Below are 18,009 nucleotides of genomic sequence, written 5' to 3'. Positions count from 1 at the left end.
CTGGTGGATTTAGCCATGGAGTAGGTGCATGACCAAGGCACTTGGTAAGGAGGAAGTTGGGGTTAAGAGGATGCACACAGAGAGGTTTTGTCTCTTGCTTTAAAAAGGAAAAGAAGAGCCCCAGAAGGCCAGGCTTGCCTGCACGCCCATCTCTTACACTGCTGGCCTCTAGCCGGCCACTCCGCAAATGGTCTCCTGGGTCTTCGTTCCGTAGGCAGTGGAGGGCTGAGAGCATGGCAGGTTGGGCTGGGCCCAGAATTGCTCACTGCCGTCTCATCGCCCAGAAGCGGGGAGAACCCACATGTGTGCAAAAAGAACCGTGGTGCGAATAAGATTACAGTGGAAGTTGTTTTTTGTACTTAGAGTTAGCTTTTGTTGAGCACCTACTATGTGCCAAGCACTGTGTATGCATCCTCATCTACCGGTCCCACAATCGGTTGTTAGGTAATTAGCCCCTCTCTATGGGGAAGGAACTGAGCTCCAGCCATATCCTTGAGAGCGCGGGTCCTGACCCCAGTTCATCTGTTTCAAAGCCTGTCTCCTCAACCCCTGGTGTTATCCCTAGTCAGGGACCATGCTGCTATTTGAAAGAAATCTCTTGCTCCTCTGGATAGGCTCCCCAGTTGCATTTTTATCATGGCCTGTGGGCAGAGAAGTAGGTTGCTCTGTGGGTTGACATTTAAGAAAACCCACTTCATCGAGCTTTCCCTTTTAATGTGTTGTTATGGTACAAGAAGTCTTCGTTTGTCCCAGGCTATTTTGAACTAAAAGGCAGGAAACCCCCCTCTCATGTCTATATCTCGTGTAGAAGTCATCAAAACAGAATCCTGTGTTCTGTGCAGGAGATGTGATTGAGGAAGCAGCTGTTCTGTTCACCATGACCCGGCCGAAGCCAGCCATCTGTAGGCGTCAGGGATCCAGAATTGTCTGTTCCATCTGCCGGCTCTGCTTGCATTTGTTTCAAGTATTTGGCGTGGAAACTCTTTCCTGCCCCAACCCTGCGTTGTGAGCGAGGCCAGAAGGGAGCCCTCCTCATGAGGGCAGGGCAGGCTCCAGGCCCTTCTCTGCTCCCGGAGACGCCACAGCTCGCCCTCTAGAGTGGAGGCCAGGCCAGGGACACCACCCAGGTCGGTCACCTCCCCAAGTACGCAAGTGGGAGGGCACGTACTGTTGGGGGCTGGGAGTTTCGTGGCTCTACTTTGATGTGCTCGGGATTTCAAGACAGTCTCTGCTTTCTAGTCATTGTTGGGCCTTGAGCTCACTCAGAATGAGCCAGGAGTGAGGCCGACGGACGAGCATGACTGGGGCACTGACGCCCCGCGAGTCCACACGGCTCTGCAAACCAAGGTGAAACCTCACCGTCCAGGCCATTTCAGTCTGAGCAGTCAGCGTCCATGAGACCAGAGGTTGCGCCCTTGTGGTCTGGGGGCCAGATGTGGTTCTCGGGCACGATTTGCTTGGTTCCCATGATGCTTTATGAATTTTTGCATTTCTTGCCGACATTTAAAAGCTGGGGCTGTATAGAGAAGTCTGGATTTTCAGCTTTTGTTGACAAGTCCAGAGATTTTGAGTGTTATCGTTGGGCCCTTTTCCCCACACAGCCGCCCAGTGCAGGACATAGCAGTCAGAGGAGCTAGCTGTCCTCTCCCCAGTGCTCGCTCTCTGCACACACGACAGCTTCCGCCTGGTGCTCTTCACCCATTTATGTTCCCTGCTTGGCTCTGGAAGCCACTGGAGTTTGAGATCCCTGGAGTAGACAAGACATTCTGAGGACAGATTGAGATGTTCTGGCTTTCCAGGTAGTTTGGTGCAGGGTGAGCGGTGGTGAATGGCCGGGTTCCGGGTCGTTCCCATCGTGATCCTGCCAGGTCTCACACCTGCAGGCAGACTGGCCGAGATCAGCCGGCGCTAAGCAACGGGGACCTGCTGCCTTCTCCTCGTGGAGCGCTCTCCCTGCTGGTCCCACAGCGGCTGCTGACGCTGGGAGGACAGCGCCACAAACAGGGCCCTTAGCTCAGAAACCAGCCTCGGCCCAGGTGCCTTCCACCCAGGGGGCCCTGGGACGCCCTGCGACATCCTTTTCCTCTGTCCCCCCTCCCCGCCCCCAGCCCTATAAAATCACTCAGGTGCTTCACCCAGTTTAGTCTTTTTAGTCTAAAAGTGCCTCCGTGACTTTAACAGATGCTGCAGGATTTTTTTTTTTTAAACAAAGATTTAATCTTTAAATTATCTTGACAAGCAGTCTAGCTGCCATTTATCAAGTAGATAATTTCTGCTGGTGGTAGAAAGAGAAAGATTTCCGAGAATAAATGAAAATATACTTAGATTCTTCTAGCTCAGTCTCTTTGGCAGAGACTCAGTGAAGGAAGCGGAAGTGAGGAAAAGATTCTCTAAATGGCAATTTATGTTTTTCTAGGAATTAAGGTTTTCTTCTCATAGTCCCCCAAATATTTAGTATCAGTTACCTCTTTCATTCACCTGTTTTGCTCAACCCCATTTTTTCCCTCCTGTGGCAAATATTCTGCAAGCATTTTTTTTCCCCCTTCTGATTCTGACAACATTTCATTAGATGGTCAACCTTTGCGCTTCTTAGTGTCACTCCAGATTGTTTGCTCCTTACGGACTAGCGCTAGGTCATCTGTACCTAGATCCCCAGGTCCTGGCCCAGAAGAAGTGCTGGTGGTGGGCCTAAGACTTGCACCCCTTATTGATCTCATGGTCTTTTGCAAGACACTCGACCTCACTGGACCCCAGGTTTTTCATCTGCCATGCTGTCCTCCCAGTTAGCAGGGTTCTGGGTACCGAATGCACAAACACGTTGGTTGTCAAACTTTGGGGAGCACCAGAAACACCTGGAGGGCTAGTTACAACACTGATTGCTGGACCCCACTCATAGAGTTTCTGATTCAGTCAGTTGGGGTGGGGACTGAAACCTCATTTCTGACAAGTTCCCAGGTGAGACTGTTGCTGCTGGTCCGGGGACCACACTTTGAGAAGCACTGCGCTGAAACCAGACTGTTGAAGCGGTAACACTAGAGCATAGTGTTACCTCAGCACGGATGTGGGTCAGCCTGCGCAGGTCCCAGCTCGCGACTTGAATGCCTGCCCTTGGCAACTCGTGAGTCTGATCTTCCTTTTTATTTTTGCACTGCATGGAGGTACATACTTACAAAACTTTGCATCTTATTTTCTGGGAAACTTGAGCCTCGATGCCCAAAGAGGTTTCATTTCCAGTTGCTATGGACTGAGTGTGTTTCTCCCCCCACCCCGCCCCCGATTTGTATGTTGAAACCAATGTGATGGTGTTAGGAGCTGGGGCCTTTGGGGGGTGACTAGGTCATGACGGTGGAGTCCTCATGAATGGGCTTAGTCAGCACCCTGATAGAAGAGTCCCCAGAGCACCCTCATCCCTTCCGCCATGTGAGGACATAGTGAGAAGACAACTCTCATCTGACGCTGAATCTGCTGGCCCCATGGTCTTGGACTTCCCAGTTTCCAGAACTATGAGAAAGAAATGCCTGATGTTTATATACCACGCAGTTCATGGTATTCTGTGATAGCGGCCTGAGCAGACCGAGGCACCCACTGTTTTCATGGAGGCTGTTTGTCTTCAGACTTCCATTGTCATAGTTAGACATTGATTTCCTACGTGTAGGTGATTCTTTCTCCTATAGCATGCCACCCACTGTCCACCCCTGCCGTCCCTCCCCTCCTCGTCCCGACCCTTGACGCCAAAGGAGGGCAACGCTGGTCATTCTGAGTTTTGAACTTGGGTTTCTCAGGTTTGTTTTCCGCGTTCTCACTGAAGCAGGGCCCCCGTCGGGTTGAGCTAACAAGCAGCACAGAGACGCTGGGTGACCCTGCCTCAGTTGCGGTCACCCTCTGGGGCAGCTTGTGTCCCTCTTGATGCTTGTGTTCTCCAGATGTTTCCCCAGACTTCCCGGGAGCCAGTGCCTGGCTGAGGTGCCCTTTGTCTCGGGCGCCCTGAAATCAGCATCCCCATGTACTGGTGGGACCTGGTGGGGGCCACCGACAGCACCCAGACGCGGCTGTTCTCATCCCTTCTTTGTTTTACCTGACAACAAAAGAGCCAGCCTGGGCTGCCGGAAGTGAAGGAGAACTTGCTGAAACCAGGGAAACCGAGGCCCAGAGCTAGGAGCTAATGTGCCCACGTCTATACAGAGTCAGCCAGTGGCTGGTCAGGTCTGAGTTGTCCAGTTGTTGACGGCCTGTAAAGATTGATTTCATCTTATTTTTGGTTCCCGTTGTCCAGAGTGAGTTTGAGATCACTGTTCGTTGCATGTTTTTAGTTTGAGTCGGACCAGCTAGGAGGGGACGTTGCTTACCAGTTTTGCCAAGCTTTGCAGTTTTCTTGCATTTCTGTTCTGTAGAGGAGTGTCCCCCTTCCACTCCTGCTGTTTAAAAACTCGGGGACAATAAAGCAGTCACGGCTTTGAATGCCGCGCTGCTGTGGTGTTGTTCTGAGCCCTTTCTCATTGCCCCGGCCCTCTGCCGTCCCCAGGCCAGGCCCCGGCAGCTGAAGCACATGGGCCCTTGTGCCTTTGTGCTTTCATAGCTGCGTAAACACGTGGTGAGCGCGTGCTCAGCACATGCCTTGAGCACATATTTGTAACTCGGGAGTCCGAGACGATTGTGACATTCTCATATGGGGTTGTGCGTGGCCACTCCCCCTTCCCAAGAGAGAGCACAATTCTCGTATTGTGTGTTGGCATTCTGGGTTAGCCGCGTGGGTCAGCGCAGGGGCTGCTGGTAGACGGGCAGATAGAAATAACTGTTCTGTGGCTTTGTATCTTTATGCTGTCGTTTTATGGAAGGGGGAGGTTTGGGGTACCCTGTCAAGACCCCCTGGGTCCCCTGACTTCATTCGGCTAAATAAACCACCAGCCGGTGTCCCTTGTGGCTCAGCTCGTTTGCCTGATGTTCTTGCTTGCAAACAGGAGAGCAGGACAGGTATGGTAGGGCAGACCCCTGAGAGCTAGAAGGAGTGAGAGCAAGGTGGAGGCTGGGCCGGTGGTAGGGAGGTGGGCGGAGGCCCGAGGCCACCCTCAGTGGCAGAGCCCCCCACTTCCCGGGCCTTAGGAGGGGCAGTGGCATCAGCTGGACACGTGTGCAGCATGGGGCTCCTTCTGCCAGAAGCTGGGAAGGGGCCCTAATCTCCCAGCTCCCCAGCCTGCTGGCTTCCTCCTGGGACGCCTTTGCTCTGTCTTTGCCTCTTGAACTCCTACCCATCTGTGAAGGCCCAGCACTCAGGCCACCTCCTGTAGGACATCTGCCCAGAATTTACCTCCCCACTTGGGATTACAGCCCACTCCTCTGTTCTGTGGCATTCATCATATTCTGGCACTTACTGTGCCTTGTGGTGTACGTGTTTGAACACTTGGTGGGTTGTGTGAACTTGGTTGGGTCCCTCTGTCTTCCTCCCTCAATCCCTGGCACAGTTCATCAGGGGAGTGTTGCACTTGGGACCAGGACTCTGACACCGGTTCTGGTGGCTCCGGGATGGGGACAATGACAATAAGACAAGCATGGCAGCAGCTGGTCCATTTGGTTGTTTTTCAGGCACTCTGTGGACAGACAGTGGGGTGAACCTGTTTCTTTCAGGGCTGTTTCTGATGAGGAGGATGGTGTGCTCACCTTTGGGTATCGGGTCAACTCTCCCAAGACCCTTGGAGTCTCAGAGCCATCAAGGTGCAGGTGGTAGGCTCTGGAATGGCTCAGCAGGGCTTCCAAGGCACCTTTCCCCGAAGCCAGGGGAACCTGGTTGACTACGTCCTTTCCTCTTCAGCTCCCCAAGGCCTTTGCCCTAACACAAGGAGGTCCTGGTGTCACATCCAGAGTGCTGAGAAGGAAGTGGAGGTGGGGTTATAAATGAGGTGCCCCGCCATGCTCCTGCACCCACGTCCTGCCAAAAAATCAAAAAGGGGCTCAAGACCCAGTAAGCAGCTGCTCCCCAAGCTGCTTGTATCCATTCCACAGCCAGTTCCAAGTAATTTGGAGTAGAATGCCTGGGCTTTGCTTTGCATCAGGACCTCAGCGAAGCCCTTCTTACAGGAAGGAGTCTCTTTGGCCTTTCTGCAGAGTGCCGCACGGCCAGAGTGAGCTTAGTAGGGTTCGTCCCACCCTTTGGAACTCCCACCCCGGGAGGTACCAGAGAGATGACTTTGGGGATTTGACCTGAGAGGTGCTGTGGAGTTCAGGTGTACCTGTCGTTCGTTATAACAGATGTCAGGCAGCGAAGTCTCTTGAGTTTGGTTTTGGCAGATGACGCTGGTCTTGAATGTGTGGTGGTGTTTGCTGTATGAAGGAGGTCGAGGGCAGAAGGTGGAAGGCTTAATGTAGATTGTTGCCTGTCTGATTAATTTCTGCACAGACCCTGTAAACTAGGTTGATAGATATGACTCAGCCGGATCAGGAGGGTGAAGTCCTGTGGGAAGATGAGGCGAGGGTGTGATCTGCGAGCGGGTGGCAGATGGGAAACCTAGCGGTTCTCATCTTCCTGCCAGTTCTTCTAGAGCTTTTGGGTTCCTCCTGCGTCACCTCCTGTGTTTCACTGTGATACTTGTGATACTGTTTGGGGCCCTGAGGCCCCTGAAATAAAGAGATTGCTGCTCACCCAGCTGTGTCCCAAGTGCCAGCTCCTGAATGATTAGGACCCCTCTGCGCGGTGGCCTGGCAGTTCTGTGGGAGTAGCGCTGGGCCGCGGCCACGGTCGGAGCCCCTGGAGCTTCTGGAGCCACGCTGGCATGAAAGCCATGCATGCCGCCCAGCCTGGGGGTGGCTCATCTTGCAGGAGCGGGAGAATGTAGCTGTCTGTGGACCCTGGGAGTCCATAAACATTTTAGGATGAGGATGTTCTTGTTGAAGAGGTGGGAGACGAAGGTGTGAAAGCTGGTGAATGACTAACTTCCTGGGCCTCCAAGAAGCTCCTAATTCAGAACTCGGTTAGTGTCACTGAAAGACACCATGTGCTTAAGGACTGAGCTTGGAAAACGAACGTGTACAACAGCCCCGTCTCTGCTCCACTGATACGTAAGAGAGGGGCTGGTTCTGTAACCCCACCTCCCCCAGCCTCGCGTGACCCCAGGATCGCCCAACAGAGCAGAATATCAGGAGGGCTCCCTGCTTCCCACTTCACCGTGTGGGACGTCACCCCTGAGGCCCTTGATGGCAATGAGTAAGGAGTTGGTCTTTGCTGTTGTCCAGTTTCCTGGGACCTTGAGCACGACAGGTCAGGTTGGAGCAGGACCGGGAAGGCTGGCCTGCACACACAGCCCACGTCAGCCGTTGCTCCAGGATGGGTGCCATCAGCTCTTAACCATCCTTTGCCACAGCTCACACACCTTCGAACCTGCTGTTGAGACTCTGCACACTCAGGGTTCCCATGTGCATGTCACAGGCGAGGAGACCGAGCCTCAGAGAGGCACAGTGACCTGGCAGTTGGCTGCATGTAGACGCTCACTAGTCAGAAATGGAGCTCTTCCGGCCCAGACTCCCATTTGATGAGGCCCAGAGACTGAGAGTGGCTTGGCCAACAGGCAGAGCTGCTTAGGAGCAGAGCCAGCCCCAGAGCCCACGTTTCCTGAGCTCTGCTGGCTCTACCCGGACCACACTGCCTCTTGTTTGGGCTTCTCTACTTTTGATTTTGCTAAAAAAAAAAAATTTTTTTTTTTTTTAACTTCTTACCTCTTTTGGTGTTTCCTCATGGTTTGATTAAATTCACTGTACTTGTAAATAGGTCTGACTGAAGAACAGGTCATAGTCGTCTTAGGCTAAGTGGCTTAACATTTCAGATTATCTTTGGGGCCCTTGCTGTGTCTCACCATCCTCTATTCTCTGCCCTTCTCTCCCTTGCCCTGGTTTGGAGGCGAAGGTGGTGTCTGGCTCTGTGCTCAGTAAGTACTTGTTGTCTTCCCCTTCCTACCCCTTGTCCTTCATTCCCTTCCTTTTGAGTTTGCTCAGCAAATTCTAGTCCATAGCACACTCGTCTCTCGTGGTGTTTGGTGGGTTAAAATGACACGAACGGTAGTGGGAATTACCGGAGTGTTCATAGGAAACTTGTCTGTCGGTTGTTTCTCATTGATAAACGAGCTCCTGACAAGTCATGCATGCAGTTGGCTTTGGTTTCAAGAAGCAACACCGGCTGTCTCGTTCCCATGTTCAGATTTGTTTTGGCTCTGGGTCTCAACACTTTCATGTCCCTGTATAATGTTACTCCTCCCCTCCTCTCGAAATGCTATTTGCTTAAAACCCCAGAAAATCCCTACAACACTGAGAGTGACTGCGTAAAGTCCCAGAGAACAGAGTCCTGATGTGGTTCAGTGGCTCATTTTACTGTTTTGTTTTTTCCCTCCAGTAAGATGGTCTCGTAAGGGAGCTGGGGTGACTTTGTTCAGCCAAGGGCAGGGGATGGGTTCTTTTCTAGGCAGGTAATGTGACTGCTGGTCCTTCTCCAGATGTGGACCTTTGGTGGCCTTCGATCGCCTGAAGGACTAGGCCAGGGAAGGTATATTCATCTCAGTTACAAAGAAAACACCTCCAAGGGTACACCTTACTTTGGGGTGGGGAGTGAGGGTTGGGTGAGCAGGTGCTGCTTGACTTTTGCAGTGAGAATGTACCTCTTCTCCCCTGAGAATGTACCTCTTCTCCCCTGAGAGTGGGACGCAGGCACATGCCAGCTATGAGGCTTTAGGTCATTTTGCCTCCGGCATCCTAGCCCCCTCCCCCCCCACCCAGTCATGTGCAACTGGGAGCCCTGAGTGAGCATGAAAATCAGTAACGGACTCTAATGTCCAGCAGCCCCATCCCAGGAGTGAGGTGCTTGAAGGATTCACAAGCCTGTTTCCTGCCCCCAGCAGCTCATGCTGTGGCTGAGAAGACATGATCTTTGTTAGCCACAGCATTTAATAAAGGCCTACACTCTGCTTGGAATGGTGCTCGCCGAGGACTTCAGTGCCCGTGGGGACATTCTTTAAGAGCCCCCACCTTACTGAGTCTTAACCTCCTTAACCTTCCACCTGAGGTGGGCAGAACAAGGATCACTTCTTACAGATGACAAAGGATGAAAGGGAGCTTAGCAGAATCACGTAGCTCACGTAGGGATCTACCGCTCATCTGGGACTGAGCTGGGTAGCCGTGTGGATTCCGGACAGGGATCCGCTGCTCTTCCCCAGTTCTGTTGAGTCCGCCGACAGACCCAGACGTCAGGTTCCTGCTGTGGCAGGCTCTGTGTAGAGACCAGAGGATGACTGAGGCAGGCCCACACCCAAACTGTGCATGTGGAGGGGAGGGCCCCCCATGAACACCCTAGGAGTGGACTTGGAGAGAAGGGCAGGTGGCTGTGGTGGAGAGACAGCCAGAGGCAGAGGCCCGGGGAGAGGGGGCGGGTGGACCTGGACTCCAGCTGGTGTAGCAAGAAGCCAGCACGATTTCCCGGTGTTCCTGGGGAGCACTTCACCTTCTGCATGGCACCTGGCCTAGCTGCCCGTCCACGTAGTTAGGACAGAAGGCGAGGACGCCCTCTTGCCTCCGCACGCCCTGCCTGCAGTAGAGCCCTCGTGCTGTGTTTCAACAGTAGATTCCAGAAGGTTGGTGTTCAGCCTGCAGGACTTCAGGATGAGCTGCGTAGAGGAGGGCTGTCCTACAAACTGAGCATCTGTGCTTCCGCATTTGGTCAGTTTAACTGAGAAATCAAATACTTGAGGGATCCTTATTATGGAATTCCCAGATCCTGGAGTAGGAGAGTCAGGGGTCAAGACAAAGATTTTGGAGTTGAGCAGATGTGGCTTGAGTCCTTGTTCTGTCCTTCACAGCTGGGTGGCCTAGGGCCTGTGCCTCAGTTTGTCACTCTGTAAAATGGAATAGCAACAGTGCCCACTCATAGGGACACTCTGTGGATGCACTAAGCAGAGAATCCAGTGCGGTTGCCATGGCTATTCTTATTTTATTCACACTCTGCTAAAAGGTAGACTCTGTGTCACTTCCTGTTTCTGCAAATACAGACCAAGAAGATACTAGGAAAGTGGTAAAAACAAACTGTAGTTTCTCCCTGGATTCTGCCTCTACTGTGGAGTTCGCTTAAATCGGCAGTGTTTGGCATTAGGCATGTCTGTGGTGTTACCGTATGGACTAAAGAGGCTCTGTGGGTCTCTGGTTTCCTGTGTGTCGAAGGTGGTGGAGGCAGAGCTGTCTCTCATCACTTATCCTTCGGGAGGATTGAAGGCCTGGGGACCTGGGCCGAGGGAGTTCATTGACCGTCTCACTGCAGCCCCAGGGTACACATGCTCCAGCCCCGGGTCCCCTTACTGAGCTTTCAGGCCCTCTTCCTGGCACTACCTGGGCCTTGGAAAGGTCGGGCTCTGGTGAAGTTCCCGCGGCTTTTAACGTTCATCCTTCAAACTCTGGGGATGTAGGTATAGAGACCGCAAGCCAAAGGTAACCCTGGGAAGGTTTGGCTCCCTTTGTGGGGCAGCTAGGAGCCTGATGCCGCCCACAGGATTCGGCTCCCCTGGCCGCCCTCCTAGCGGTTTGTCGCTGGCAGAAGGTGGCAGAAGGCACGACCCACTGAAAGATGCACTTCACCATGTGTCCCTAAATTTGTTTCTAGGTCCTGTCCCCAGACTGCTTTTGTCACACGGACTGCTGAAGTGAGGCAAGTCTAAAAATGCACGCGGCCTTCCTGAAGACCTTGCAGAAGGGGGCTGCTTCCCTCCCATTTCTGTTGCCTGATGGGAGGGGAAGGGGCAGCGCTGAGGAATGGCTGGCTCGAGCCATCAGGAAAGTCACTGTCTATGGCCAAGGGCCTGTTTAGATTTTGCGCTGAGTGCTGTGTTTAGGGCGGTGAGATAGTTTTCTGCTATAAAACTAAATTGTGCAAGTGGTCAACGCAGGATACAGATACTCCTTAAAAGAAGGAAGACTTTGTCTTAGTGATTCCCGGTGTGGTCAGTTTCTTTTCAAGGGATAACCCTTCAAAGTGCACTACAGAAGCATCTGGTAAACTCCTTTAATCTGCTTGAGAGTTATATAGAATTTTAGAGTTTACAAAACTCCTCTGTGTATATAACTCATTTAGCACGCACAGGCAGGGCTCGCACTGGCCAGAAGCTGAGAGCCTCTGACCACAGTAGTGTCAAACAGCTGGGTTCTAGGGTTACAAACGGATGAAGGCACATTGAAGATGGCGGGACAACAGCAAGAAAGTCTCATGTTAGGAAGGACGCGTGTGAGGGAGCAGACTGTCCCCTGTGGCCCTGGGGAGAGAGCGCTGGAGAGGCAGACCTGGATTCCTATCTCACCCTTGCCCCACTAGCTGTAGGATCTTGGGCAAATGCTGGGGATGTTTTTCTGGAGTCTCAGTCTTCTCATCTGGAAAATGGGGGTTCTACTAACAGATGCCCACTCATAGGAATGTGAGAGGTTAAGCGAGAAGAGCCCAGCCTGTGGTCGATGCTCAGGGAGGTGGGAGGTGGAGGCCAGGAGTATGGCTGTCGGGGGCAGGTGGAGGGGCTATAGAGGGGGCGGGGGGGGGTCGGCTCTGGGACTGAGGTGCTGTGGTGCTGGATCTAGGGCCTCTTGCCGATGGTGGGCAGTGTCGCCTGGTGCCCCCTGACACCTGTGTGTAACACTCCACCCTGCAGGCCTGGTTCTGGGCACAGTGGTGGGGGAGGGGCTGTCTTTAGGTAAATGCACCCTTGGGGCAAAGACTTGAGGGGCGGGCAGAGCCCTCTGCCACCACATCTGCACCCGGGAATAGCCAGCTGGACGGGGAAGTGGGATCACGGGTCAGCAGACAGTCCGACTTTGCCTTTTGCTCTTTCAATGGAAATGCTGGAGAAGGTGAGTCACTGAGCGGAGGCTCCCGGGGTCAGAGCCAGAGAGTAGACCTGCCCCAGAATAGATAGGGCCCATGCCAGGGGGAGACCCCTCCTCCTGTGGACAGTGGCACCCCAGATGTGTGTGGAGGCAGGGCGCGAGGCCCTCCGTCTGCCATGAGCACTGTGCAGGGAGTCTAATTTGCCGTGTAAATATGGGCACGGGGAAATGACAGTACAAGGTGTAGACAGAGGCAGGGAATCTGCAGAGACGTGCCGGGAGGATGTTGAGAGACAGACAGTGGCTACTTGTGCATGGGGGGCTGGGAGCTGAGGTCTGGGGCCTTTGCTGTGCCCTACGCTTTCATACACGTTTTCTTACCTCCCAGCAGCCCCCAGAGCAAAGGTGTTCTGCTTTCATTTGAAAGATTAGGAAATCGGGCGCCTGGGCAGCTCAGTTGGTTAAGCGACTGCCTTCGGCTCAGGTCATGATCCTGGAGTCCTGGGATCGAGTCCCGTATCGGGCTCCCTGCTCAGCGGGGAGCTTGCTTCTCCCTCTGACCCTATCCCCTCTCATGCTCTCTCTCTCACTCTCTCAAATAAATGAATAAATAAAATCTTTTTTTTTTTAAAAAAAGAAAGATTAGGAAACCTTGGAGTCAGGTGACACGGTCAAGGTGGAGGCACGGCCGCCAGACCCCACAGTGCGTGTCCGCGCCCCGCCTCGCACGTGGCCTCCTTGGTACTGGCAGCCATGTGGGCTGTGGCTTTTTCTTCTTAATCTACAGTATAATTCATTCTTTTGATAGTTACTCCTGTGAGTTTTGATAAATGCATAGATTGAGTGAGAGCATCGTAAATTCACATGTAGTTGTAATAAATAGTAGAGATCCTGTGTACCATTTACTGATGGTACATCTGGCAAAACTATAGTTGGGCATCACAAGCAGGAAATGGAGGCAGACACAGTCGAGGTACCAGCCATCCCCATCACTGCGAGGGTCCCCCCTGCTGCTTTTTCATCACTGCTCCCACCTCCTCCTGCTCCCAACCCCCCAGCCCAAATCTTCATCTCCGGCCCCGGGTCCCCTCCTCGAGTCTTCCGTTTCTTTCGCTGTATCATTTCAGGCATGTCCTGTGAACGGAGTCATGCCATAATTAATGTGTGGGGATTGGGTTGTTTCTCTCTGCGTAATTCTCTGGAGAGTTATCCCAAGTAGGTGCCAGTAGTCCATTTCTGTTTAACACTGAGTAGTAGTCCACGGTGCACCTGTACCAAAGTTTTAACAGTTCACCCCTGGAAGGACATTTGGGTTGTTTCTTAGTTTGGGTTGCTGTGAGCAAAGCTGCTGTGAACATCCATGTGCAGGTTATTGTGTGGACATAAGTTTCCATTTCTCTGGGATGAATGCCAAGGAGACCACTCGCTGGGTCACTTGCTAGTGGCTTGAGTGGGCTTTTGAAAGATGCACTTAGGATGGAGGGGTGGTGAGGGGTGGGGGCCGTGCTGCAGGTGGACATCAGTGGGAAGCATGTACCTGGGAGCTGGTCCGCTTGGGTTCAGATGCAAGATCAGCCCTTATACCCTTGGTGAGTTGCTTTATCCGTCTGTAAAACGGGGATAAATGAACCTGTTGTGTAGCTGACGTGTGTAAAGTACTGGTGCACAGTAGGTTCTCAGTAGATAGAAACTGTTCTTCATATGGGTTAAGAGAAAACCCACCAGACCAGAGCGGGGTCTGTGCCCCAGAGGTGGCCTCCAGGAGACCTTCCTCACGCCAGCTGTGGCTCTGGGACACCTCCTCCTACCTCGGGCAGAGCCATGCTCCCAGTTGTTCCTTCACAGGTGGAGACCCACCCCTCACCCCCCCGCCCAGCTTCGCCCCCAGCTTTTCCCTGAGCAGTCCCTGGCCCCGTTCTCAGACTCGGCTCTAAGTCTCTGGACAGGCATCGGCATTCCTTAGTGAACTTGGCGAGGCCCATGCCACGGATCAAAGGAATCCCAGGGAATTCCAGATTGTGCCAGGCTCTGCTGGTCTGGATTTGCCTCACAAGGTCTGAGAATGTGCCTGGATCATTTCAGATGTTGCTACGATTTAGCTTCATTCCAAAATGTGTATTGAACTCGTACTGTATTCAGGGTACTGTGCTAGGTATTGCAAAGGGCCCCCCTAAAATCACTTTTTCGACAGATCAGAGTAGCCCAGCCCCTCGGGGAGCCGCCTATGGCTACATGATAAAGTCTGCATTCAGCTGGCATTCTGATCTGTCCGGCTGGTTTGACTCTGTCTTCCCAGCTCCTTGTGCCCACACTGCCACCTCTCCACATACCCTCTGCTCCTGCCCCCAGGGTGCTCACCGAGTCCCGTGCACCGTGTACGGGGCAGGGCCCCGCGCTTTGCTCACAGCCTTCCCTCTGCTCGTGTGCCTTTCCTTCAAGTTGCAGTCTTGCCTATTTTCTTTTTAACCAAAAAGGTATCATGTGTACTGGATGAGGTATTCAGGCAGCACACAAAGCTGTACAATCAAAGTGTCTTCTACTCCAGAACTGCGGTGCCTTCCCTAAGGCAGCCATGCTTTCGGGACCATGCTGTGCTCCTCTTGCTGTATTCATTTCACAGTGTGTCTTGGAGAGGATTTCACATCTGTATGGTCAGAGATGCCTCGTTACAGTTGTGCCTAAAGCGACGTGGTATCCCTTTACATGGTTCCACTGAGCCCCCTGTCGATGGTGTCTTGGTTGTCCCCACTCCTGGACTCCTGTAGGTCGTGCCGCGTGCTGCCGGCCACTGTGCAGAGGGGTCTCTACAACTCCGCTCCAGTGCCCCCCGCTCCTGCCTGCCTTAGTTGGATTCGCGCCTGCATTCACAGAACTCCCCGTGACCGCCGAGGACAGGGCTTGTGCTCCGTGTGGCACCTGCCGTGTTTGCTGACCACCTGTTTCCAGGAGCTTATGGCGCTCTGGTATTCCCCCCTCGTGCTGCCGCTGCGAGTCCTGGTCCCTGGTAGGGGCTCCAGTGGGGGCGGAGCTAGAAGAGCAGGGCCGCCCGCACTGCTGCCTCGGTCCGGCTTTGTGTTTGCGGTGCCCGTCGGCTGCGTCCCGATGGCCTAACGCGTTTCCATGGCAATGGACTCCCACGGCATCATTCTTATGGCCACCTACTGTTTCACCAGAGGGATGGGCCATAATATGCCCAGTTCCATCCTGGTGGCATTTAGCTTTAAAAAATTTGATGGAATTTCTCTTTAAAAAACACCCGAGAGGACAGTTAGATGCTTGGGTGTCCACTGCTGAGAACGAATCAGGACCTACTGTCTCCCTGATGAAAGTAGGGATGGTAGCTACTGTTTATTGAGTGCTTCTTCAGATGAGCTAGGGCTTCTCACGGAGCAAAGGGCTTGAGCTCTGTTTTCAGAGGATACGGAATCTTCTGAGGCAGGCACTGTTGTCCCTACGTTATGGAGAGAGAGTAAGTAACTTGGTAAAGGTCCCTCAGAGTAACTTGGTAAAGGTCCTTCAGACAGTGCATTTCAAGAGCTGGGATTCCAACCCAGGTGTCCTTGACTCAGGACCCGAGCTCATTAACCACTAAGCTGTCCTGCCTTGTTAGGGAAGAAAGAAATGGGGGGTGGGGGTGGTAAAGGCAGGTCACCCCTGGGTCTTGGGTCAATGGCCGGCTGCTCCAGAACCAAATGAGGTTGCACCCAGAAAGAAGATGGCCGTCAGTAGGCCTCGCCTCCACCACCGAGGCAGCACAAAGGGTCCCTTTGAAGGGAGAGTCCGTAGCACCCCCCAGCCCCCGCTCTCCAGCCAAGCGTCCAGGGGGCTGGCGGGCATTTCTGGCTCGGCTTTCTGGCCTGAGCTGGGAGGAGTGGTCTGACATTCTTTCCTTGAGCAGCTCACTCTTGGTCAGAATGTGTTGCTTCTAGACTGAGGTGGTGTTGAAACTCCAGTGTGACCTGGGAGCCTACATGCCACCAGGTCTCTTCCTGAACAGCCAGTCCTTTGAAAATGTATTGATTTTCCCCCTCCCCTTCCCCGCTCTTGCACTTTGGATGAACCTTGTTTTCGAAGAACAGTAGAAGGTAATTTTCCTGTGCTTGCCAGCTGGCCTGTAATTGAGCAATTCCAATAACACCCACTGTAAAGTCTAATCGAAGTAAACAGGAAAATATGATTTACAATCTGGACGGCAAGTAAATACCAGGGTGCAATTAATTTTTACACAGAGCAGCAGATTCTAAAGCATTTTCCTGCACTGAGCAGTTTGTTTTTAATTACAGATTAGGAGCTGCCCTTTTCTGCTATTATCGTCATTATTTTTCATTTTGTGATGGTGATCTTCAGTTTCCTTGCATCCATGTGATTTTCTTTGAAGGTGTGACCACAGAGAGGTGGGATGGGGAAACAGGATCGGAGAAATTAATGTATAAGGAGCGAGTTCTCAAACCTGAGCTAAGGCCTTGCTCTTTCAGCATTTGCTTGGGGGGTGACGCGGGAGGAGGTGCTGGTGGGCTGTGCAGAATGGCGCCATGAGGGGTCCTGTCACTGCTGGCAGCTCTGGGTGGTATGGACAGGCCCTGCGAAGGCTGTGACTTGGTGTGGCCCAGTCTGGGGAAGGGGACAAAGCTGCAAAGGCCCCCAGTGTTGCAAATGTGTCGTTGTTGAAACGTGGCGCTTCCAGGGCTGGGAAATATGTACCTTTAAATGGACCCGCCCGATTCTTCCAGTAGCTTCTGTTCATGACTCGGTGGAGGACAGTAGCCGCCTTGCTGGCTGAGGCTGCCTGAGGGCTGGTCCCTTTAGTTTTGACTGTGGGGTTGGTGTGTGTCTGACCCTCAGCCTTGGGCATATACCGAAGCGGTCTGTAAAGCCAGCTGGGTATAAGATGCTACATGACTTGAGTACACTCTGGGGACAGCAGATTGTGACCAACCCAGACCCTGAGATAGGTCTTTTTTTTTTTAATTTTTTTTTTTTTTTTAATTTATTTGCGAGAGCGAGAATGAGAGACAGAGAGCATGAGAGGGAGGAGGGTCAGAGGGAGAAGCAGACTCCCTGCCGAGCAAGGAGCCCGATGCGGGACTCGATCCCAGGACTCCAGGATCATGACCTGAGCCGAAGGCAGTCGCTTAACCAACTGAGCCCCCCAGGCGCCCCCCAGAGATAGGTCTTAAAGGTGCCATGCGGCTGAATGGAGACCCATTGCTGTACCCACTAGTGTGTTGGCTTTAGGGGTGCCGCAAGGCCGGCACGGGGGCCTCTGAGAAGGGGATCCTGGCCTTTGCAGCCATGATGCATCACCTTCAGCGGGGAGGCAGTGCTGTTTCTGAGCGGGGCCCCAGCAGGAGGGTGCGCGGGCAGTTCTCTCAGAGCCCCAGGCTTCCCAAGTCCTGATCTTGCCTTTCTGTTGTCTTTCCAGGGAGTTGAGCACACTTGGCCATTTCCGGGAGGAGCCCTTCCCCAAGCGTGAGCAGCCGATTGGGAACTGTTCCTGCTGATGCCAGTCACCTGGGAGGTGCCCAAGAGGTCACCTCTGCCCAAGTCTGCCCAACCGAAGATGGCTCGTGCCCACCCTGGGATGGAGCCCAGCACCTGAGGTCCTTACCATGGTGATGATCCTAAGTAAAAGCCTCGACAACCAGGGAGCTGACTCCAGAGCATGCAGGACCTTCAACCCTGAGCTGGTAAGGACCTATTGGGCCTCATTTCTCTGATGACCTTTTTTGAGGCCTGATGTCCAGGTGGGGCTGTGGACTGAACATGCAGGCTTAGCAGACTGAGTCCAAAGTGCCCAGGGCAGAGCTCTGGGAGATGTTGCACCCTGGGGCAGTGGGTGAAGTAACCCAGAGCCTGGCTAAGTGCTTGCAAGAAGTAGCTGGAAGGAAGGCCAGCACCCTGGTAAATAATACCAATCGGGGTTCTGCCATCCCTGCCAGGCTGAGACTGGCATTCCTCCTGGTCTCCACCCGGTAAGGGGAAGTGGTTTCCCGAAGGGAGGTGGTGCCCGAGTGGGGGCCAAGGTCAGGCCTCACTTCCAAAGGGCGGTGCAGAGGGAGAGCTACTGCCTCAAGAATGTCAAGGGTGGGAGACGTGGAGAAAGAAGGTGTGGTCTGGCGGCCAAGGTGGTGGGCCGTGGTGACAGCTGCCCTCCCCGCCTTCTCCCCAAAGTTGTCC

General features: G+C 53.3%; 1 protein-coding gene across 5 annotated transcripts in view; it reads left to right on the top strand.

Annotated features, from left to right (window-relative positions):
- FAM53B (family with sequence similarity 53 member B) overlaps positions 1-18,009 on the top strand; it is a 116,322-nt gene that overhangs the window by 27,212 nt on the left and 71,101 nt on the right. For 4 of the 5 annotated variants that reach the window (XM_034985753.1, XM_034985736.1, XM_034985745.1 and 1 more), the window contains one exon: positions 17,255-17,519. In XM_034985753.1, coding sequence (XP_034841644.1) covers positions 17,442-17,519 — 78 coding nt within the window. In that variant the 5' untranslated portion in view covers positions 17,255-17,441. Of the gene's footprint in view, positions 1-2,162; positions 3,119-17,254; positions 17,520-18,009 lie in introns of those variants that run through there. The other variant, XM_034985769.1, reaches the window with a different exon arrangement.

Source organism: Mirounga leonina, unplaced genomic scaffold (genome assembly GCF_011800145.1).
Source record: "Mirounga leonina isolate KUSES-001 unplaced genomic scaffold, KU_Mleo_1.0 Mir_114, whole genome shotgun sequence".
Taxonomy (NCBI): Eukaryota; Metazoa; Chordata; class Mammalia; order Carnivora; family Phocidae; genus Mirounga; species Mirounga leonina.
Note: the sequence above shows the minus strand (reverse complement) of the source record. Positions and strands in the feature narration are given on the sequence as shown.